The 25,046-nt window shown below is 37.4% G+C and overlaps 1 protein-coding gene across 1 annotated transcript in view; it reads right to left on the bottom strand.

The window, feature by feature from the left end:
* The window catches only part of PDE7B (phosphodiesterase 7B), a 315,252-nt gene that overhangs the window by 202,696 nt on the left and 87,510 nt on the right, over positions 1 to 25,046 (bottom strand). Inside the window, exon 2 of the mRNA XM_029944589.1 lies at positions 10,574 to 10,634. Coding sequence (XP_029800449.1) covers positions 10,574 to 10,634 — 61 coding nt within the window. The remainder of the gene's footprint in view (positions 1 to 10,573; positions 10,635 to 25,046) is intronic.

Below are 25,046 nucleotides of genomic sequence, written 5' to 3'. Positions count from 1 at the left end.
GAAATGTGTGTTTTGAACACACTGTGTTTTACACATTTTTAAAAGTTTTATAGATTGGCGTTGGTATTTTAGTTCATAGAGTTTAACATGAGAACTGTTTTGCAATTCCCTTTGACCTATCTCTGGTTAGCTCTTTCTTTTTTCCTACATTAACTTCAAACCTTTACCTACCTCTTCATGCTGCCTTCTCTATTTTCCTTATTTTCTCAAGGATATCATGCTTTCTTCTTAAGAAGAAGGGAAGCAATTAGATGGAAATCTCAATTTCTGCCCATCTCTACCCTGATGGGCATGTCTACATCCTTACTCCTCCTTGTCCACGGTCACTGCCTTCTCTCCATTACAGTGGGAGGGGATTTACAGCTCACAGTTAACTTCCTTTCTCTTCAGAAATATTCAGCCACTTCCTCTACTTGCTCTTTCTTCTCTGAATTGAAATATTTTCAAATCTTTCCCACTGTAAGAACTCCTTCCAGGTGCTGTCATTATTTTTTGCCTTATTTTCGAAGACAAATTTCCTGATAGACTAGAGCCCCTCCTTGGTTCTCTGCTCCTTGTCTCTTCATCATCCTCCCTACCTTTGACCTTCTACTAGTTACACTCTTAATGAGAATTCTTTTTTTCTAACATTTATTTATTTTTGAAAGACACAGAGTGCCAGCTAGGAAGGGGCAGAGAGAGAGGTAGACACAGAATCAGAAGTAGGCTCCAGGCTCTGAGCTGTCAGCACAGAGCCTGACGTGGGACTTGAACTCATGAACTGCAAGATCATGGGCCTGAGCTGAAGTAGGCCTCTTAACCGGCTGGGCCACGCAGGCGCCCTCTACTAGTTATGCTCCTACTGATACTACCTTCAGGTTGCTATGTCCAATAAAGCTCTACCACATTTGACCTCTACAGTACTTCACATTTTTTATTGTGATCTTCCTTTTGAATCTGTCTTCATGGCTAAGACAACACCATTCTCTCTTGTTTTCCTTCTGTCTCTCCGCCCACTTCTTAATCCCCATCCTATTTATGCTTCTTCAGTTTCTTCTTGCTCGAGTTCAATGTTTCAGGGTGTTGATTCCAAGCATTCCGAGGTGCATATCCATCTTCCTCCTCCTCATATCATCACTGATATGTTGTCATCAATGTCTTCTCCCAGATTGCTGTTCTAAGCTCTAGACTCTCTACTACATCTGAGAATTCCTTCAGCCTCTTAAATTTGTTGTGCCCAAAATTTAACTCCTCATTTCCTGTGGTTGCAAATCTGATTTTCTTGTACTCCTCACTGGGGAAGGTTGTCTGGAGGAGAGCGAAATAACACCTCTAAGTAGCATTCCTATAGTCAATCCATTATAAAGTTCTATTGTCCCCTTCCAAAGTCTCCTGAATTTTGTGGTTCCTGTCCTCCTTGATGTTGTCTCAGTTTGGGCAGGACTCATCATTTCTCACCTGATTATTATTGCAATTTCCCAAACTGACCTTTCTTTCTCCAGTCTTGTCTTCCTCCAAGGCATTCTCTAGTTAACCAGATCTATCTGAAACACGTATCTCATGTTGTAGCTCCTCTACTTGAACATCCTTAAATGGTTCTTTGTCCTGTTATTGGTCCTTTCAATCTGCCTCACCTTCCTTTCCATGTTGATTATCTGACCATTTCTTTACTCTTACTCTATTCTTCAGGCATAGGGACTTAACAGTTTTTCTTTTTGGTCACATTAAGCTTCCTGCACCTGCTGCTCTTTCTGCCTAGAAATATCAGTGTCTGTTCCAGTAGGCCACCCCTTCCCAGCCTCACAGGGCGGTCTGCTGTTTCTCTCTGACATTCAATTCTTTAGCACCTCTTGTGTAGGTCTTTCTGACACCACTCCATCCCTCCCCTGTCACAAGACCTTGGCCCATCCTTCTTATGATCTATCAGGTGATGTTGTTTTTGTCTACATTGTTCTTACTAGATTAGAAGCTTCTTGAGGGCAGAAACCAGAACTTTTATGTCTTCACATTCCTACCCTTGTATGCCACATTTATCTATGAATATTTGTTGATTAAACAAACTTTTGAAGTATAGCTTTGTATGAAGGGTCTCTTCCTTCAGAGAGAAAATGAAACTAACACAAGACTGACACTTCTATCACTTGGGGATTTGAGAGCTTCAGTTCTGATAGAGTGACCTCTGCCTGTGTTGTTATTCGCAGCTAGCTCTTAATCTGAGCCCTGGCTCCCAGCTGCATTCAGAAGCGTGGTGTTTTGTTGCCTTGGAAATGCTGTTGCATTCCACAGAAAGCAACTGTGAAACTAGGAGACTTATTTTTCTTATGCAAGACAATAGCAACTTCCAAATAAAAATCTTAAAAGTCAGTAAGACAATGTAGAAAAAATTTTAAATCATAAACCTCAGGATAAAATAATTTCTGTATGTTCTTGTAAACATAGAGAAGACAAAATGACAGCCTTCCTCCTGTTTTCTCAACACAATGTTCCATCTGCAGAGGAATAAACTGTCATGATAGGGATTCTACCTTGCTCATTAGATCAACATTCGAAGTACCCCCAGCAGAGGGTTGACCATAAGGTATTGCTCAAGAAATATTTGTTAATCACCTGATTGCTAGGCTAGGTCCTAACTGTCTACTTGTAGAGAATTACACAGTTATCATCCTGTAACCTGGAGTAATATGCTTGGGAAACTGCCAGTCAGTTCATGCAGGAGCTGACCTATGCCTTAGCTGAGGTAGCAAATGGTTTTAAATGCTACACCAACCAGGTTTTGATACACCTGGGTCATGCCTTGCAGGTGATTTTGCTGTTCTCACAAATGCATCAGCATGTATCCATTCAGCAAATATTGGGTTATAATTACAGGCTAAGTGGCCAGACACTGTTCCAGATGCTGGACACTCAGCAGTGAATAAAACTAAGTCCTTGCTTTCATGATATTTACATTCTATGTGGTGGGGCAATGCTGGGACATAGATAGCAATTAACAAACAAACAAAAATATAAAATATGTCATTGGTGAAAGTAATGTAAAGTAAAACAAGGCAGACCCTGAGTAAGTGGTGGGGATAATGCCCCCCCTGCCTTATCTTGGAAATATCTAGATTTCAATTTGCCCTCTTTTAAAAGTTAGGAAATGTCATACATGAACAGGCATATAAGAAGAGTGAATTGATTTGTCCATTTGTTTACATGATATGAAGTACTTCGTAAGTGTAATTTAAAATTAATTCAAATTTCTGAGGCATTTTAATCTTGATAAATCAGTTAAGCAAATTTATTTGTTTGAAATCTTTGTTTTTTAAAAAAGTCCTTCACTTCTAAGGTCAAGTACACATAAAAATAGCTCTTGTGATAGTCTTTTTTTAATAACCTATGAGGATACTTCTTTCTAGATTGCAAATATGCACTTGAAAATATCTATTCACTTGAACCAAACTGAGATAGTTTAATATTCTCAATATATCAAAGCTATCAGTTTGCATGTAAAAAAAACTACTAATAGCAAATGAAATGTAAGTACTTCAAGTTATTTATCAGTATTTAATAAAAATAATGCTATATTTCTAGTAATTCTAAAAGTTTACAGAATGCCTTAATATTTATCGTGTTATCTGATCCTCAACAAATCTGATAACATACATAATAATATTGTTCTTATCACTTATTATTCTATTTTAGAGAAGGATAAACTGACATTTACAACTTTTAAGTGACTGGTATATAGTCACAGAGTTTTTAGCTGGTACCAAATCCTTAAATACCCTGTTCTTTCTGCTATACCACAGTGACCTACTTTGATTGTGTATTAATTTTAAGAAAAAATTTATGAACTTCAAAGTTGTCTACATACAAAAATTATGAGCTGGTGCCAGTGAAAAGCAAAATATATTAAAAAATTACCCATTTTATTAGAGGACAAATTCCAAAAAGTGAAAAAAAAATTTTTATCAATTTTCTCCAGAATAAAAGATTACAATGTTGTTTTGCTTCTTAAATAAAATACTACAATATTTACTATCTAAGGGAACAGATTAAATTAATACTAAAATATTCAAATCTAAAATTCAGGTCATCAGGTTCAAATACATATTGAGTTAACATTATGTAGTTTCATAAGTATCTGGTAAATAGCTGTTCTGGTCACAACTGTCCAAGAAAAACTAGTTTATAGAGTCTTCTCTAAAATTCTATAGTTGAAAAAATACTCTCTAAATAAAAGAGACCAAGACTCTCTTATCTAATATTTCTCTCTTTTTAGAGTCAAACTGCCCATAATAAGGCCTCCAATTCCTTTTCAATATATTCTTCCATCATCTATGTGGCCTGAAAGACTTCCTGCTCCCTCCTACTCCCCAGCTTTCTTTGATCTCGACTTTTGAATATGGCCACGTATCTGCCTAGAATACTGCCATTTTCTCAGCCCCGTATCTAAATCTACATGTCTTCATATCCCAGCTGTATACACCTTCCCTATTTTTTTGAAGTCCCACTATACTTCTGTATAATTGTTATTATTATTATTACTACTATCTATTATTATTGTATAATGAGTCCTCTCAAGCTGGTGCTGCATATTTGGGAGTTCAGGGATTGAATCTCTTCCTGGACTGTTAAACCCTCTAAGGACAAGACACATGTCCCATTGGCTGTGTATTCCTAGTGCCCAGGACAATACCTTGTATATAGTAGGTATTCAATGCATGTCTGTTGAATGAGAATTGAATGAATACCTTTGAGTTACTATACAATTTTTTTTATTTTTTAATTTTTAAGTTCATTTGATAATTTTGAGGGAAGAGAAAGAGCAGGGGAGGAGCAGAGAGAGAGGGAGTGAGAGAATCCCAAAGGAGGCTCTGCACTGTCAACACAGAGCCCAATGTGGGGCTCAAACTCATGGAACCATGGGATCATATTCTGAGCTGAAACCAAGAGTCAGACGCTTAACCAACTGAACCACTCAGGCACCCCAGAGTTACTAAACAATTTTGAAGAATGCGTTTGATGATTTAAAAAATTGTTCTCACCTTTCTGTAATGTGTCAGCATTTCAGTTACTTTTCTAAACACTATTAATGTCACCAATAAATAATTCATTATTTGTTTTTTGTTATCATTGATTTGTTTATTTTTAATTGTTTATTATTTATTTACCAATTTATTGATGCATAAACGATATTTAGGACATTACAGCAGGCAAAGTCTCACAGAACATTTTATTCTGTCACCAGAACAACCCCTGGGCTAGGAAGAACAGATGTTTTAATTTCTACTTTGCAGAAAAATTACAAATTGAAGCCTAAAAGACAAAGCTTTTTTTATGAGTACACATTCAATTTTTTGGCAGTAGGATTAGAAAGCAAGTCTCTCTGTTTCTGTTGAATGCTAATGAAACATTGATTTCATGGTACTTACTTGCTTTAAGATTGGGAATCTCTTTAACTGGTTTCTAATAAACTTCAACAAAAAGCCATGGCAGATAAAAAAGTGCATATTTTACATTCAAGTGATAAGACACCAATCGGCTTAAAAAAATCATGCACAGAACAAAAGAAGGATCACTGAAAATTTCAAATCTTGAAAAATTATAAACCTTCATAAAGAGGTTGGAGAGACTGAGCCAACAAACACCATAAGTTACAGATTTAAGAAAATAGAAATCAAAGCCACAACTAAATATCACCTTACACTTATCAGAACAGGTAAAATAAAAAAAGACAAAAAATAACAAAGGTGGGTGAGGATGTGGAGAAAAAGGAGCCCTCATGTACTATTGGTAAGAATGTGAACTAGGGCAGCCACTGTGGAAAACAGAGGAGAGGTTCTTTAAAAAATTAAAAATAGAAATATCATATTATCCAGGAATCCCACGACTGGGTATTTACCCAAAGAAAACAAAAATACTAATTTAAAAAGATATCTGTACCCCTATGTTTATTGAAGCATTATTTACAATAGTCAAGATACAGAAGCAACTGAAGTGTCCATCCTCAGATGAATGGATAAGGAATGCATGGCATATATACACACTGGAACATTATGCAGCCACAAAAAAGAATGAAATTGTGCCTTCTGCAACAACATGGATAGATCTATGCTAAGTGGGATAACTTAGACCAAGAATACCATATGATTTCATGCATATGTGGAATCTAAAAAACAAAGCAAATGAATAAGCAAACACACAAAAAGCAGAATCAGACCTACAACTACAGAGAACAAACTGATATTTACCAGAGGCAGGAGGTGGAGGGATTGACAAAATGGGTGAAGGGGAGTGGGAGATGAAGGCTTCAAGTTCTGGAATGGGTAAGTTATAGGGGTAAGAAGCAAAGCCTGGGAAATACAGCCAATTACATCGAAATAATGCTGTATGGTGACACACAGTAGCTACACTTGTGGTGATATAGCATAATGTATAGAGAAGTCAAATCATTGCGTTGTACACCCAAAGCTAATGTGACCCTGTGTGTCAGCTACACTCAAATAATGTAAAAAATTAGAACCACGCCCCCTATCTCCAAAAGAAAACCCCAACAAATTCAAGCTTACTATTTAAGAGAATCTCACTCTAGGAATAAGGAGAAAGAAGTGGTTGTTAAGAGGCATCGAGTCTGATGGGGAATGCTTTTTTGAAAGTTTCTTTTCCCAAGATTTATCATTTCACAGAGTGAGGCTGGCAAGTGGACTAAGAAGTTAATCAACATCGCTCACTTCATATAATTTTTTAAAATACTCTTGGCTCTTTGTGAATCAGTTTGATTCTTTATATTTAAAAAGTCAAATCCTTTTGCTAACTCATCATACTTCCTACATTGCTTATGCAATGAGAGTTAATTTCTCCTTCACTTCTTTTGTCCTTTGGTATCAGTTCATTATACCTAATTAAGGGGCAAGTCTTGCTATATACCTTTTGATATAGTTATATGAGCTCTGAGGTTAATTTGGGCTTGAAAGAAATCTTATGGCTAAATTTTTAAAAAAGGAGGGACATGGGAAAGTAGGAGTTTTAAGCATGTGCCCTAAGGATAAAGGAAAGAAGAAAGCAACATTTATTACACTTTGGTGCTTTACTCAATTGCCCATATTTGCCCTCTCTGAGGGAATTCTAAGGAATAAATACGTAATACTCAGTGCAGCCAGACTTGCAGTACATCTTTTTTTACCTTCATATGCAGCACGAACCATTCCCCTGAACCCAGAAACGATTCCCCATAAGACCAATACATGATAGTCATAGTTTCCTCCCACTTAAAATTGCATTGAATTCGTGTTTCAGAGTAACTCAAGGTGAATTTTACATTAATGTCTCACTTAATGTAATAAGCTAGAAGCACAACTTTGCTGAGGATAGCTTATTTATGGAAGTCATGAGGTACACAGATTAATGCATATACTCAAAGTATTTTTCATAATGATCTGGGGACACACCACCAGGAGAGAAGAAAACTATGAATGGTGTGCCTGGCTAGTGACCCTCTTCCATACTCGTCTGAACTGTGTGGAAACCAGAGCACAGCTGGGAACTGGGCAGGCACCCCGAACCTGGCATGTGAATGGAAAAGAAGGGGATCTGAGGAATTAAAGTAGCCCAACTTCACACTTTAAAGCTGTGGGGTGTCTCAGGTTGGCCTCCCTCAAGGAACTCAATTCTGGGGTGGCAAAAAGATGAAAGGTAAAAGTTTGGAAATGCAGACTTTATATATTTTGTTTCCTTGTTTGGAAATTTTGATTTATTCATAAAACATTATCACATTATCTGCAAAAAATGGAAATTTACTCGTGAAAACACTTGGAAAACTTAATAGTCCCTTAAAATATCAAAGAATATCCTTTACTGTTAGAGACATAACATTTTCTCAGAAAATGCTTTAGGAAGCCATAAGGGAATGGTAGCAGGTTCCTTTCAAAGGAAGTACCAACTACTTCAGATACGGTAAAGAGGTGTTTTGTTATTATTGTGTGAATATAGATGCCCCTTCCTAATGAAATAGAAGATATGATCTCAGTGACAGTGAGTTACATGTTCATAACTTGATTTTTTCTGGTTTTAAGGGAATAAACCATTCGATTTCACTTCTCTTACTCACTTGTACAGTATTGCTGTGAAATGGCAGCCTCTGGGCTTTAGGTGGATGCCAGCTAACGGTGGGTTGATCCATGTGTACCAATATCCATAATAATTTTATTTTGGCATTCTCTTTCATCTAAGATTTCAAAGGACTTTGTAAATGTTTCAATTAAATTTTGTAGCAATCCTTTTAAAAAGATAAGTAGGAAAAGTCTAAGTCTTCTTAGATATAAGCTCCTTGAAGGCACAATTTTCACTATGTGAATAAATACCAAATATTTATTTGGTAATTTTGACACCAAATAAATATTTACCATCTATTTTAAAGGTAAAATGAACAGTTGTTCTTTCTATTCCATCTTTACTTTTCCTGTGTCCTCAAAACTAACAAAAACTTCCATTCTCACAATTACTTTATATTATTTAGTTCTCTACCACAAGAAAATAGAAATCTAATGACCTAATGATATCTACAAGCTTAATAATATACTGCTATTGCCAAGGACATTTATATTTTGAAAGAGAGGTCGTGCCTTAATTTGCTTAGGATAAATGATTTAATGGTTAGGATAGACTCCATCTCTCATGTAGTTAAGAGCTTCATTAATTATAATTGTTATAACAGTAAAAGTAATACAAGACTGGTTAATATAAGTATTTTTCTAATTTTTGAATATTGTATAATCTGGTAGGTTCACTGGGGTACATTTCATGAGCTATATAAACCATTCCATAATCCAGACAAGATGGAAAGACAACTGGCCCTACTTTAAGAGAAGACTAGTCTATAGGCAGTAGGAAAGTCTATTGCTGTCCCTGCCTAGCTGTAAACTAAACAGGTAACTCACAGAGAAACCAGGTGAAAGGAAAATTCCGGCAAAATGGATGATGTGCTCATGTGCTTAAAATCATTAGGAGTTTAAAAAATGATTAAAATTACTAGATTAGGTAGAAGCTATAATCATAAAATATTTTAATGGTATTAAGGTACCCTATTTAACCATTTTCCTCAACTATTATTAACTATAAAATACCAACTTTATCTTATTATTGTGAAAATTAAATTAGTTAATTGATGCATAGATTTGATGTGGTGGTGAAATGTTTTCCCAAATCCAAGGTTGGGACATAATGGCTAGACAAAGGAATTTTTTTCTGCTTGTCTGTCTGTCTATCTATCTATCTATCTGTCTGTCTGCATCTATCAGTATTTTTGAAGAATTTTCATGCTTAAAAGATAGGAGTACTGGGTATTTGAAATGGTTGTATGGATGCTATGCTATGTTCATTGTTATGTACTTCCAGTAAAATATTCATTTTACAATGGATGTGTTACTCTATGGTTACCATCTTAATTCAAATGAAAACATATAAGAACCGCAACAGAGAGGTTTAAAGCACTAGCAAAAGAAAATGAGGATCAGAAGACTAGGAGAGTATGGTGTCTGTTTTGTTTGTTATTTTTTTTGTTTTTGTATTTTTGGTTTGTTTTTCAAGTCATGAGCAACCTATCGTTACTATTACCTGATTATCTTGGATTATACACTACCAAGACCTTCCCATGCCTCTGTCTTTCTGACTGCTTTTGAGTCATCTCACCAAAAACCTAAGCTGCCAGCATTTGAATTAGTCAGAGAAAATGGAAGAAGCTAAAATGAATCCTTTTGTCCTTTGCTAATTAGTATCATTCGACGTTGAAATGTACAGGGTAAATTTTTGGTGAAAGTCAAATTTAGGAACTATTTTTATTTATCCAAGCTACTGTTTTTTTGTCTTATTTCAATAATTAACTCAAAGTTAACTGGACAGATTTTAGTGATTTAAAGTAGATCCAAACAATATACCTAAAACTTTATAGTTTAAAAATGTTCATGTCATGATTTGGACTATTTCTCACTTTTTAGTTAAATGCATCACTTATATTTTCCATACTAATTTACTAACCTATAAAATGAAAAAAATAATATCCACTTCATTTCTTACCAGAATATTATATGTTAAAAGTTTGTGAAAGGCATCGATGATATATCATCCTACAAGAACAAATGATGTTTCATTACAGTGTTGTAATTTTATTACAAATGCATTGTGGGTAACTGTAGATTAGTTCACATGTATATTTCTCGCAAGCACTGTAGGAACTTTGCTCTGTGATATAAATTCTTCATGGTTAACTTACCTAACATCATTTCTAGTTTAGGAATTACAGAGTGATTCTTACTTTTTCATCACATTTGCTTAAATACAAAGCACCCAATTCTGTTATGCTTATGATCCAAAAATAATTCTGAAAGGCTCAGATGCATGATTCCTCACTTCCTGAAAGTTAATAAAATCAAAACCTCTTTGTCATCATTTATGTGTTCCACATATAAATATATTATACCTGTCTATAAACCCATACAAAAGCCTGTAAGCCTCTGCAACATGCAACAAGAGACCATCAGTAAGGCAACAGAATAAGAGCAAGTCCACATGACATCCACACACTTCATAAATCTAAAACGAGAAGCCTTCTTACCTAGCATGCAAACACATTTGACATTCTGATCAGGGTTTTCAAACAAGATTTCGCCACACCTCTGAAAGAGAAAGAAAGCAATAATTATTTTCAGATTTTTAAATCAGTGTTTCCCAAAGCACTGTGTCTACACAACCTGACACCACCATAACATTATTCTACTTTTCATTTTTCCTTGGTTATGTGAGTCTAGGGACTTGTGTCATGAGTAGGGATTTTCCTGGTAGTAAATTATTTGAGAAGTAAGTTGGGATGGATTGTTCCTTCATGCCTCATGTCTCTGCCCAGAGCTGATTCTGTGTATTCTTCTGAGGAGTCATGGCCAGAGATGCATTCGGTGTCTAATGTTTTCTGTTTCAGTGGAAGATATGCAATCTATTAGATCTAATAATCTGAGGTTACTCACTCTCAAAATTGGTGCTTCTTCAGATGGGGATTATTCTAAACTACCCACTCTTCAATCAAACACAGACATTGTTAGGTGGCCTACACTTAACTCTCTGAAATTGAAGGAAACAAATAAGGAAATGAAGAAAAGGCGGCATTCATAATGCTCTTCCTGAACTCACAGACTCATGGAAATAGCAACTTTCTTATCTATATCTTAGTTTTAACTTGCTTACTAAAAGTTTTGTGCAAGGTAAACTCTGGAGACAACAATCAACTATTTACAGATGGACTACACTTAATGTATATGACTGACCAATGGTTAGTACCTGAATATATAAGTAAATCCTCCAAAATCAATAAGAAAATTGCAAATAGTCCAATAGAAAAATGGATAAAGGAACTAGCAATGCACAGAAGAGGGGATATGAATGGTCAGTAAACACACAATAAATTCAACCACACTAATAATCAAGAACCAGTAAATTAAAGATAAAATAAAGTCTATTTTGGATTCATCTGTGTGGCAAAACATAGGGGTCTGGTAACAACAATTGTTCTCAAGAGCAGAGAAAGGGGTACTTGTAAAAGGGGTACCACTTGAAGAAAAATTTGCAAAATCTAGTAGAGTCAAAATGTACATATCCTATGACATAGCAAGTCATCTAAACTGATGACTAGAGAAACATACACAAAAACATTAATGTTCAGCCACAAAACAGATAAATATATTATTTACCACTAGAATACTACACAGCAGTTAAAATGAATGAATTAGGGTTATGTATGCTTTAAAAACATATGTAAATATATAAAAATCAAATTATATAATGATAATGCTCAAATCTTGTGAAATATATAGTGTCCATACAAATACACACAATTTTCATATCATGTAAAACATATGACAATGGTCTCCATTTTATATGAAATTAAAGATATTTAAAAATAGTGCATATTATTTGTAGATATATTAATTTACAGAAAAAAGCACAAAAGCAGATGATGAATAATGAACGTCAAATTCGGGACTGGGGGCAGATATGCAGAGGATATTCATTCTTAATTCATAATTGTGAAATCCTGTGGTATAAAGAAAGGCAGGTTGAGAGGGAAAAGGATAACTCAATTATGTATATTCAAGCCAATCCATTTTCTAGGATGACCTACATCATGCAGAGAGATGGACGTTTGGCTCAGGGCCATGAAAAGGAAGCCAGGTGCTGCCAGGTTGGTTACCCCTGAAGGTAGCAAGAGGTCAATGAATATTAGATGGAAAGTCTGCATCATGAGATTTTTTTCCTGGTTACTCTGCTGACCTACATGTCATGTGATATTTATCATGCTACTTAATCTCTTCATGCTTCATTTCTTTGTAAGTAACATGAGGATGCTAATATATGCCACAAAGTCATATCGGATAGCAAATGTGAGGATTAACAACCCGTGGCATCTGACCCAACTGTCTGTTCCTGTTTTGTTTGTGTTTTGGCAAAGGTTGAACCCATTCAAATTGCTAGGGTCCATTCCCGCATTACCTGTTTTTTTTAAGTGGTATTTTTATGACCTGAAAGAGTTAATAATTATTTTTAAATGAAAGATCAGAGGGTTCAAAAACATTTTCAACTTCTTGGCAAAACAGAGTATAAGAAGGTTTATTAATGCATATTCTGGGTCCTACAAAGAAAGAACTCTGGAACCCTCCCTTACCCTTGGTCAATGGCAAAGCCCACACCTAGAAGAGCTTTCCTTCTTTTATTGCAGAGGATGGAAGCAGCTGGTAGGTGGAGGTTGCATGGCTTCCCATGGCTACTGAAACCCAAGGGCAGCCTTACACATACGGCCCCTAACAAGGCAGATGGGTGTGGGTGTGGGTAAGGGTGCTGCCATGGGTCTTGTTCTTTTTCCTAGACATAAACAAATCCAGAAGTTTCTGCAACTCGTGAAGCATGCATTCCTTAATAGTCATGGCCTGTCTGGGTTCACTGACTACACAAGCTAATGACCAAGCAGCCAGGGCAGGTGTGGTGGCCCTTCTGAGGGGGTCCTCTTCCTTGTCTTCATCTCTCTGACCATCTGAGAGATGGCTGAGGCACCTTTGACTAGTTCTTTAATTGCTCTGCTTTGTAAAGTTACCTGATGATGGTAACAGATTTTAAAGCATGCCCAGAAGGGAATCTGATTGTTCTCAGGACTTGAAAGAAACCAGATTCTTTCCAGTGCACTTTCTCATTGATGCCAGTATTTACAGGGCCTTGGCTGCCAGGCTCATGCTTGCTGTGCAACCTAGGGCGGTGACCCAGTTTAAGAGATTAATTGGGCTAAGCCACGGGGTCTGAGTCTCAGAAAATTGCAGGATCTTCCATGGGGGGAGGTCTCATGCTCTGGCGGGTTCTCAGGCACTGCAGCTCTCTTTCCTCATGGCTCTACTGGTCATGCGTGCTGGGACTTCTCCCAGCTCTCTGCTGCTAGATGACTCTGACTTTGACCGGACCTCTTCTCTGCCTACTTCTCAAGATCCCACCTCTCCTTAGGATCTCCATTTTTGTGCCTTATATGCTAATATCAACTCTCCTTGTTGTGTCCTTCTCTCCCAGCCAATACTGCCCCAAATAATAAATAGGACATAATTATTGAAATCTTCCTCCAAGGGTTTGGACCCCTGTTAGCAACAGAAATTCTCTTGCATATGGTCTTCTTTTATAGCACATAGGATATGCTGCACGTGAACTCATGTGTGTTGACTGTTATCCTCATAGACATGAAGAATCAAACCCTTTCATTGTTCTGCTCCAGATCCTTAAAGAAGATTTGTGGACTAGCTAACATTGATTTAGCCCATTCTATGGGTTAAGTATTGTTCTAAGTGCTGTACGAATACCATCTTATATTTTTGTTACACTCTTTTAAGAGACTAGAAAATTGACACATAGAGAGTGCCACTCACTATAGAGTACTCTCCTCCAGTAAGTGAGAGAATGAAAGCTGGCAGCTTACCTGATGCTTGACCAGTATACACAGATTCTTAAATATTGGCTATTGTTGGTCTACTCACTGCCTTGGTCAAATAGACTTTACATCACCTCCTCTCACTCATTAGCCACTGACTGTTTGCCTGAGTTGCAATCTATTAGAGTATAGACTTTGTATTAGATTAATCTAAGTTCAAATTCTGTTTCTGCATTCACTTACCAACTGCACTATCATTTTTAATTAAAATATTTAATTTCCATCAGATCACATATTTCAGCAAAATGTGCAATACAATATATTTCTCTAAAGTGAACTATATTTTTTCATTACTTTCACCATAAAATTAGTTATGAAAAATTGATATGAGGTATAATTTTTAAGAATCACACGAAAGTATTCAGTAAACCTCTTTCTCTTAAGGAAAAATTGTATCTGAAATTAAGATATTTAAATATGAATCATACTAACTATTGTACTCAAAAATTTTTTTTAAACTTAAAGAAAAGAAATAAAAAACAGTACACTTAGTGAGAAGTTCATACATGGTTCAACTGGCAGCACCTCTAGCATTCTTAAATCAGTTAATATTTTTCCTGCTTCAAATAAAATTGATGCTCTTTTTATTTTTCTGAATATTTCCTATCACTTGAATATGTTAGTCTCTCAGTAGACTTCCAACAATTAATCTTTTTAGGGCAGATGTCTTAATATCTTTGGATGAGAGGAAACATTAGTAAACAAAACGCAAAACAGAAATCATCATTGGCGGGTTTGGCCCACTGCCAGCTGAGTCAATAACTGTTTTCTGTAAGTAGGTAATGTTAAATGCTATCAGCAAATAATTAGTAGGCTGTTATTCTTTGATTATTTTCTTCCCATAGTGATAGCTATTTTTTTTAAGCAGAAGGCATTTAATACATGAAAGTAGGTGCTTATAAACTGATTGGAGGAGCAGGCTATAGGCAGGGCATCGAGAAATGATGTCTCAAAAATGCAGAATTGGCTTATGAGGGGAGCTGATGATGGGCCACATTAGAAATGTGGAGAAGCAAGAGGCATCACTGAAATTGTTAAATTCATGACCACACCACCAAGGCAATGATCCAAAGATTAGAAAGCTATTGGGATACCCATGGAGCCAGCAACGGAATGCTGGAAGCTACTATAGAAATGCAGTGAGATCCAACATTCCCAAGACCATGCTTGATAGATTATTAAAACAAACAAAACAAAAAGAGCCCAAGGTATATAACTAGATCTATTTTAGAAAAAAAAAAGATCAAAACTGAGTTTCCTGAGCTGACGTGCTAACCATGGTTGCTTTTTAGTGAAAAATAAAGCACATCTCATCTGTGCCAGGAGCGACCAAGTCAACCTGGAGCAGGCTAGGTTTCAGCATAGACCGCCTTCACCCCTGCTCTCACCCTCCCTCCCACTATCACCCCATCTCCAAATCCTCTGATTCCGCAAGTTTCCCATCCAGGAATTTCTCTAGTGAGGCTTTTAGTAGACAAGGCAAATCCTGTATGTTGATGCATCTGTTTTATTTGTTTACCCCTAAGCCTCGAAGTGTCTTGCATGATGAGTAGCGCATAATGGGCACTCCTGATGTTAATTAAATGAATGAATGAATATTTCCTTCCTAAAATTCTGTGGGACATACTTGAAATTTGAGATTATCTGGGGTAGCATGGAAAGAGAATGTTTTCTGGACGTTTATGTATACACACCAGTAAGTGCTGCCATTAGATGCAGCCACATGAGGTGGAGCTGCATGCAGTGATGAAGGGGAAACCTGACATTGAGAGGACATTTCATAATATCTGGGTCCCTTTCCATCTCACATTTTCCCCCAACAATAAACAGAATGTGACTAATCGAAACCAGACCCCAGAAGATAGGCCAGGAGAGAAAATATTTTAGGTCTGTAGATCATAAAAAAGATAGCTTCTGTTAAGAAACTGAACTCCTCAAAGTCTAACAAGGGCATGGAAGCTTGGGACTCCATTGTATATCAAATGAGTGAATGAATGAATGAACAAACACTCAAAATTATTTATTGAGTCCCTACTCTGTGAAGATACTGTACTGAGTCTGAATACAAAATCAAATGAGTCTTAGGAACCCCAAATGTCCTCCAGAAGTTTATTGCTTAGTCTGAAGTCAGGACATAGGAGACTATGGGCACCCTCAGTGGTGGGCCCCCCATGCTGCCTGGGGCTATCAAGGAAGGCTTCCAAAAAGAGAGAGAGAGACAGACCTGATAAGAAAGAGTTGGCTGACAAAGGAGAGGGCAGCGGCAGCTGCCGTTGCAAACCCTTTAAGTAGCTGCCCAGAAGGAGAGAAAAACTGTGGTGCATCAGGACAGAGGGCTTAATCAAAGTGGTAGTCACAGGTGACAGGCAAGATAAGTATGGGCCAACAGTGATTAAAAAAATTCTGGGCCCAGTTAGAAAGGCCCAATTGGCTTTTGAAGAGCCAGGATGCTTAATAAATTCTTTTAGCATTGTAACAGATAATTACAATGTGCTGGCCCCAGATATCTCTCACCAACAGTATTGACTACGATCTTTTGTTCATTTCTATCTCCAAGAGGGTATACCAAGCCTGTGGTGTTCTTTGTTCTTTTTTCTTAAATTATTACACAGAATGGCTATAGCCAAAAGAATAGTCCCTGACCACTCAGCTGAAATCTCATGTGAGGCCGACTTCTGCTACTGCTAAAGCCATGAGCACCTAGTATGGGACACATCACAATTTCCCCAGCCCTCAGAGGGTGCATTTCCAGGGTCTCCTCCCTTACAGTGGCTCAAGTCCCATCTACCGTGTGGGTGGCATAGCCAGGCCTTAATCTCTAAACACTGTGGCAGCCCTTGGTTCTCTGGTGCCAGAGGACGGCAGATTTGGAACTGGAGCTGATTTCAGCTCAAGCTCATGTTTTCCTTTCTAAGTTTTTCCAGTGAAAGAGCAGATTTCCATCCCGTTGCAGGCTGTTAAAATGTCAGACTAATAAGTTTTCAACAGTCTGTCAGTGCAGATCTCCAGCAACAACCTGGCACTGTCTTCGAATTGGGGCCTCATTGTCGAACTCGACCTCAGCCAGTCAAAATAGGAGACACACTAGCAAAAGGAAAAAAAAGATAATCACCTTGAGCTGAGTAGAAACTCTTAACAAATCCATTGTTGCCAATAGTCAACAGCAAATCTGTGGGCTATATAACCTGAGGTGACCCTTCAGGCAGGGCCATCCCTTATAAACCACTAATTAACTACGGTTAGAAGTGACTTGAAAGATATTAATGCTATTTCTATTGGAAAATGAGCCTACCAAGCTTTTAACAGCTTTGTTTTCTTCTTCAGTCAAAGAACAAAATGTTAGCTCAATGGCGTCTGCTTTCTATTAGAGAAGTGCCTGCAGCACAACCTCCAGAGAGTCTCTCAGCATTTTATTACATATCCCTATTTTTAAGTGTTTAACAACTATTTATTATGAACAGAAACTTGGAAAACCTGGTTTTAGCCCAACAGTAATTGTTGTTGTTGTTGTTGTTAAGCAAACATCCAGAATGCAGAACTGTGTTTTCTGTCTTTTGAGACATGGACAGTAGAGGGCACTGGAAAGGCTATATGTCTAACATGTGGTGGGATCCCCGTGGGGAGATTCGGGGGTCACTTCATGCACAGGTTCCGAATTGCTGTGTATTACATTGTGCTCTCCAGTACATGCAGGCTTTCTCCATGAACTTTTATTCTTGACTTCCATCGCACATATTGGAATGCACACTGAATATCATATTTTTCATTGTATAAGACAATGGCTATAGCTTCTGATCAAGCAGAGTTTTAGCAGAATCTGTACCTGCGAGGCCTGATAGCATGTGGAATGTAACTGGGGTATCTCCCTAAGGCACCCAGGTACAGCAACAGAGTGGGCATCATGGTCCAAGGCACTTTGGGAATAATTTTGGTACGGGCTCGGAGAATTGTCCTATATCAGACACAAAAACATATATCACAAATCTTGATAAAGATAGCAAAAAATATGTCAGAATTTTTCCATACAATTCCATCTTTTATTTATCTCCTCAGGGCCCTAAGCATTGATTGTCTTTCAGAAAGACACTTCTGTGAAAACATAAACACTTAACTTTTATAAAGTGAATGTTTATAGTGGAAAGAAGTTAGAGTATCTGGATTCAAATCCCAAATGTATCCCTCTCTAGCTGTGTGATCTTAGACATAGTATTAATTGCCTTTTTGAACCTCCTTGTAGAGGAGAGGTAGTAACGATGCTCACTCCTTTACTGAAATAAGTAATGCAATTTGTGTGAAAACTTGGTGTGTACTCTGAAACCCATAATGGGGCCTGGTGTGTATGTTGTTTTGTAGAAGGAAGGAAGTGGAAAGTGGAGAGGGCCATTTGGTGAAACTATGTACAAGATACAAAATACAGTTCTACTGCGTAAGTCAGGGAATTTTGTGAGGAGAGAAATTTTGCTCCCCCCTCTCCCCCCACCCCGATGGAGAGCACCAGTCCTCAGAGGGTAACTGCAAAGCCAGAGTAGTCTAGAGACCAGACGTTGGCAGGGCAGGATTGAGGTAGTAAGCCCAGGCTGGGGAGAGCAGGGGCCTTTGAGAAAGCATTAAATGAGAGAGGAAGTAGAGTCTCATGTGAGGTGTAGTTCTGAAGAAATGCAGAAAAAGGAAGAGGGACTATGTGAGGATCTGTAGCTTGGCCAGGGCAGCTCCCGTACCAGAAACATGCACTGCTGATCTGGGAGGAATATGGGATACCACTGTGGCCAAAAAAGTCACTGTATAGATGTAGCAAACAAACAAGTCCAATGGAGTTAGGTGACTTTCCATTTCAAGGTCTTTGATGATCAGACTATGAGCTCTTGAGTTCAAAACAAGATTCCAACATTTACCAAAAGCATCACCCTGGGCAAGTTATTCAATAATTATTTGCCTCAATTTCCTCACTTGTCAAATGAAGATATACTGCCTATACCTTGGGCCTAGAATAGTGGCTGGTAAAAGTAAGTACCCAATAAATTATTACTTTCAAGAATAGACAATTTTTTTTGAAGCAGAGAAGCTATGAAAACCATGGCTTTTTCAACTGGCATCCAGTGCTACCCCAGGTTATCTCCTTAATTTGGACATTGAGCCATTGCCCTGGGTACCCTCAAGGGGCCTGAAGTGGGAGTAGTCAACAAGTATTTGCTTAATGAATGAATGGGAAATCAGAGGGCAAAGAGCAGATTGAAAATTGGTCTAAACCTTACTAGACAGTTAACTCCAGTTGCTGCAGGGAAGAATTTAAAGATCTAAAGTCTCATTTTTGTTGAATATTTTATTTAAAATATTCATTCAGCAAAACTTCACTGAGCTCTTTCCAATGCAAGGAAAGTAGTTTTCTGTATTTAGCTGCTTATTGCTGCATTTATTTTTTTAAATTCAGAGAAACCTATCTCAATTTTAATGACATTATTCTCAAATAATCTTGTGTGTTTAAAGTCCTAATTAAAGACAATCAAGCAGACTTTTTGTATAGTGGACATGTCTACTGTAGAAGTTTCCTGGAAAGGGGCCTGGTGGCTCAGTCGGTTAAGTGTCTGACTTCGGTTCAGGTTATGATCCCATGGTTCATGGGTTTGAGCCCCACGTCGGGCTCTGTGCTGACAGCTCAGAGCCTGGAGCCTGCTTTGAATTCTGTGTCTCCCTCTCTCTCTCTGCCCCTCCCCTGCTCACGCTCTGTCTTTCCCTGTCTCAAAAATAAAGAAACACTGAAAAAAAAAAAAAGAAGAAGTTTCCTAGAGACCATTTGGTGCCTAGAGACAGACTGTGCCTGGTGTGCCCTTCTCCTTGGCATTGAGGAAGGGGAGGACTCCAAATGGGTTTGGGAAAGAAGTGTCTCATATGTTTCTCATACACTGGCCACATCCTGCTGGGTGTGAAAAAGTTTGTGAATAATGAATTGTGATTGGATAGGGGAGAGAGGAACTAATATTGAACAAATCTTCAGTGAAAGTTGAAGGTACAAAACAAGCTAGAAGTTTATTCTGAGCAATAAACTGTGGGTGCAAAAACCTAAAGGAGATTGATGAAATGAAGGAAGTCGGGTATGGCTAGAAGGGATTGGGGTTCAGATAATCAGGTGAACTGGGAAGTTGTCAGGGACCAGATCACGCATGGCCCTGTGGGACTCCATTTAGTGATTGGACATGTGCTTGGGTTCTGTAGGCCATGAATCTGAACAAAGTCACTGTAGGTCACAGGCCATCTGTACAAGGCAATAGAGAAATCCCAGAAGTGTTTAGAAAGCTTTTGTAATAGGAATACTGTACAGCAGTCACGTTTGCTGACTGATGTTGCTCTTCACCACACATGACAGTATCTTTAAGTAGGAAAAGGGTTCTACTATGTGAAGCATCACCTCATTCTTAAGTGTTTAATAATATTATCTTTGGTATCCCTAATACTCATAATTTTGACCATCAACGAAGTTAAGGAATACCACCAGAACTTTGCTTTTTCTGACTCTCCAGTATTACCACACACAGGGTATTTACAATCAGATTTCTTCAGATTTGCTGTAATCCATATGGCCTGAACTAAGGATAGATGATGGAAATAAGAATATGGCTTGTCAAATTTCCAAGTTTAGCATAAATATATTACAAAGAGCAAGGTCTTTAAAACCATGTGTAGGATGGAGACTGAGAACAGAGTGAAGATGAAAGGACAGAAGATGATAGAAGTAGGGTCCTGCAACCAACTCCTTCCCTAACACTTGAGATGGAATCTTCTTCTAGAAACTACTGAGAAAGCATGGTGTACTTCAAGAAAATCATTCCTTTATTCCACTGTCATCTTCAGAGTGAAAATTGAACCAGAACAGAGACTCTAGTGTTCTTGCCCTACAGGCTGACACAACACGCAGCCTCTCCCTCAGCTGCCCCTGGAAGACGGACACTGTGAACACTTGGAGAAACCAATTTTTTTGTCTGATGTATGTGTTGCCAACAATATGTACTCACAATTGCTAAACTCCAGCCATCTGGTTGAACTGTCCAAGCTTTAGACATTGGTTTTCTTGATTTACCCTGCAATTTCCAAACTACTTTATATGATCCCCCAGACAGCAAAAGCTTCAGAGATAATATCAGCAATACCTCCAAATCATTGTACAGACATCAGAATTTGGAGATTTATGGGACCTCATTCAGCTGGTAACTGAATGAATATTTATACAGGACAAAGGAATACTTATAATATGCTTCTTGCAGCTCAGTGCAGTAATGCTCCTGTATATAAACCAACAATTAAATGTAATCCTATACACTTATAGTTTTAAAAGAAATTCAAACCAGTCCTTGGAATTAAATAACCCCAGTGCTAGAGAAAATGACTTCCAGAACATCAAGCCTAATATGCAAACACAGGGCCTCTGAGCCACAAAGGAACAAACACTTTTCCACAGGGATAAGGGCTTGTTGTATAACTCCTTGTGAGGTCAAAGATCTAGATGTTCCCACAGACAATCAGAAAAATATTACTGGTCAAATTGTATTGACCATCTCTGTATGGACAGCTCTGAGTCATGAATTTGGCCTCAGAAAGGAGATTTCTGTAAATTCTACTGGCAATCAATGTCTACCCCAAGCTAGAGCTAGAAAATCCAATATCTTGGAGAAATAACTGACAGGTCTTATAAGCTACAAGTGAAAATGAAAATCCATGAAAATAATGTGTATTTTGCTAATTGTGGTATTCTGCTTTGTTAAAGTTTACTAAACTTCACATTATACTTTGATAAGAGCAGTATTAAAAAGTCATGTCCTATTGGATCTCTTTCCCTGAAGGTAGAGACTTTTTGTCTAGTTCACTGCTCTTCCCCAGCACCTAGATCATTTGTCACATCCTAGAGTGTCAATAAATATTGCTTAAAACAGAGAATGAACAAATTATTTGGGGCAAAAATGTACCCAATCTATTCATTACAATTTTACCATCAAGTCTAACATCTGTGAGATGGTGAAAATTCAAATTAAAAGAGAAAAGTGAGCAAACTTGAACATAAAATTTAAATGAACTCAAATTGATGCCATTACACCATTAAGAAATTGGCATCTTGGATGTGCAGTGAATCTACTATGAATGCTTTAAGTGGAGTCCAACCCAAAGGCAAAGATTTCTCCAAGTCTTATATATCTGAACTATAGTTTTCCTTGAAAAGCAAGAATCATAAACACTAGTTTTCAACCAGCAACTCTTTCAAACAAACAAAATTTGTTCCTAGGTCTTCTTGGTCAGAGTCCATTTCAGGAAATAGAAGTAATATCTGTATTCCATCTCATTAGTACCTGCTTGGAGGGCTAAACCAGTGAAATGTTTCAAGTGTCTGATGAGAAAAATTGTATAAAGGTCACTTGGGGATTACTTAGAGTAGTAGGTGCTGTATGGCTGATGTTTTATAATACTCATTCTAATCATTTTATTGCCTCAAGACCCTCTTCAGCCTTCTTACAAAGATCCTTGATTTGAGACTTCATTCTTATTAGTGTCAATGAACTCAAGGAATCCTGAATATCATGCTTCATTAGCTTCCAAGTAAATCTGCCTGTTAGCTGACATTGCAAAATGACATATATTCATCTATTAATAATGCTCATTAAGTAACTAATGCTCAGAGAACTAACAGATTTTTGCTTATACTGAATCTTTTTAAGCTAATGACATAAAATTCTCTTCTCTGTGTATTTTTTAGCAAATCAAGAAAAAAATGAACACAAAATAACCTTAGGAGTAAAATAATGCGTATAGACTCATTGTATTAATTTCCTGGCCTTAAATTTCAAAAACAGGCCAGACAGAGGCTGTGTCTTAGCTTTGAGTCCTAGGATCAAGCAGAATATTTGGCATAAAGCAAATGCCTAATAAATGCCTTTGTGCATGGCTGAATGAGGAAATTATAACATCCCAAGGAATCTGGTCATCATTTAAACAAATTCTACTCAACTCAAACATGTCAATACAAGCCTTTTTGATATCATTGTTAGGTATGAAATGTGTGTCATATCCACACACATGTACACACACACGATGTATATTGCTAACTGTTGTTTAATGTGCTGTAGTTTGGTGGTTAAGAGTCCAGGCTTTTGTCTGGAGTCTCAAAACAGCGACTTTGAATCTCATCTCCACCATTTCCTAGCACTTTGACCTTGCGTATTGGCTTATGCTTTCTCTCAAAGCCTGTTTCTTCACCTGAAAAATGAAGACGATACAGAGGTGTTAAGAGATTAAATGTGATTAGCACATGTGAGATTCTTAGTGTGGTGCCCCGTACATAGAAGTGGACAGTATATGCCTCTGTAAATATTACACTCTTACACTCTGGCCTTCATCAGAGTCAAGTAAACAGAAAAAAAATCTTATCTCACTTTGGACATTGTATTACCTGGCCCTCAAATCAAAGTGAATTTTGGATGCTCCCTTTGTACCAAATGTTCCTGTATTTTTGAGGATGTGCAAAGAAGAGGCGATGGAGAGCTTGATCTTTGGAGGCCAGCAGCTTGTGGATGGCATTTACCAGCCATGTGACCTTAGGAAACCCTCTGAAGTTTCTTCCTTCTCTCTAAAACATGCTACAACCTCTCCATCTCATGGCATTGTCTTGAGGATTCGATGTTATTTGTAAAGTTTCCGACTCAGGGGCATTATTATGTGCATATGTGCACCCATGTAGTTACAGGTCTACTTCTCCATTCAGTGTCTACCTTCTCTTTTCCACATGTTCAAACTGTCCATATTATTTAAGGCCCAGATCACATGGTGATCCTTTATGAAGGTTTTCTGATAGTTTTGAGCCCAAGTTAACCTTCTTCTTTCCTGAATTTCCTATAATTCTTGTAGCCACTTTCCATTTTCTAGGTCACATTTTCATTACTTTGTCTATAGATGATGAGCTCTTTAAGGCATGAATGTAGATCTGTTTTATGTATTTCACATATGTCCTCATCAGCCCCTGGAACCATTGTCATGTGTGTGTGTGTGTGTGTGTGTGTGTGTGTGTGTGTGTGCCTTAATGAAAAATATTTACCAAGCATTTGTTTTTAAAATCTTGTTACTACTCTGCCTTTGGATTTGGAGATAGGATTTGGAGATGGATGGAGATTTCTTTTGGTGTGCATATGTGCATGTTTATATGCAGATACTTGCTCCCACCTCCATACACACATCCACACACGCACATAATGCAAAGGGATTAAAAGGATTAAACCTAGCTTAAAGTCTGGAATTAAAGCCTCTGAATGTCCAAAAAATAACATTTATTTCACAGTGCTAACCTCATTGTGAAAGAAAGTTCTTCGTGTTGAAACCTCCTATTTACTCTGAAGTTATTAAGAGAAGAGACGGTCTCTTGTAACACTTCCTGTAATATATTTTGTTGCTATGATTCCAGGAAAAATTTTTGATCAGTGTTACTCATTTATTACAAATGAAAATATTAAACTTTTGGAATCAAGGAAGTAATGTTCAGTTGCTTTCTTGGCCTGCCATCATTCATACCTTTCACGTCCACTGTTGCCAACATTCTGTTATAGCCAGCTCTTTGTTAGTGAAACATTTCTTCATCTAAACCCCAAGAGTAATTTTTTGTTTTCAAAATGAATAATCTTGATGTTGGATAACATTCTCGATTTCATCTCTACAAACAGGTCATCAGTGCTTCACATGCTATTGCTGATACCAGATCATTGAAGATTATTCTTCTGAAGAGAGCCCTTAGTTGAAATTGATGAATAAAGAGGTAAAATTATGGTATTTATCTCAAAATAGAGTTCTAAAACCAAGATCTGATTTTGAGTATCTTTACATTAACTACTCACTGGGTATACATATTAGTTATGTAAAATAATTACTTGTCTTTATTTTCAAGTTTTAGACCTGTAAGTGGCTTTTAGTTCCCAAAAAGGAAAAAGTAATATCTTTCTTGACCTTTAATGTGCAAAATCTGTAATGTACGGCAAATTTTAAGGAAGATAAAATACCAGCCAACCTATTAACAACTGATGTTTCAAGCATGTGGTTAGGTGAGTTGGCA

Source organism: Suricata suricatta, chromosome 7 (assembly GCF_006229205.1).
Source record: "Suricata suricatta isolate VVHF042 chromosome 7, meerkat_22Aug2017_6uvM2_HiC, whole genome shotgun sequence".
Lineage (NCBI taxonomy): Eukaryota > Metazoa > Chordata > Mammalia > Carnivora > Herpestidae > Suricata > Suricata suricatta.
The sequence above is the reverse complement of the archived record's forward strand: the minus strand, read 5'-3'. Positions and strand labels throughout refer to the sequence as shown.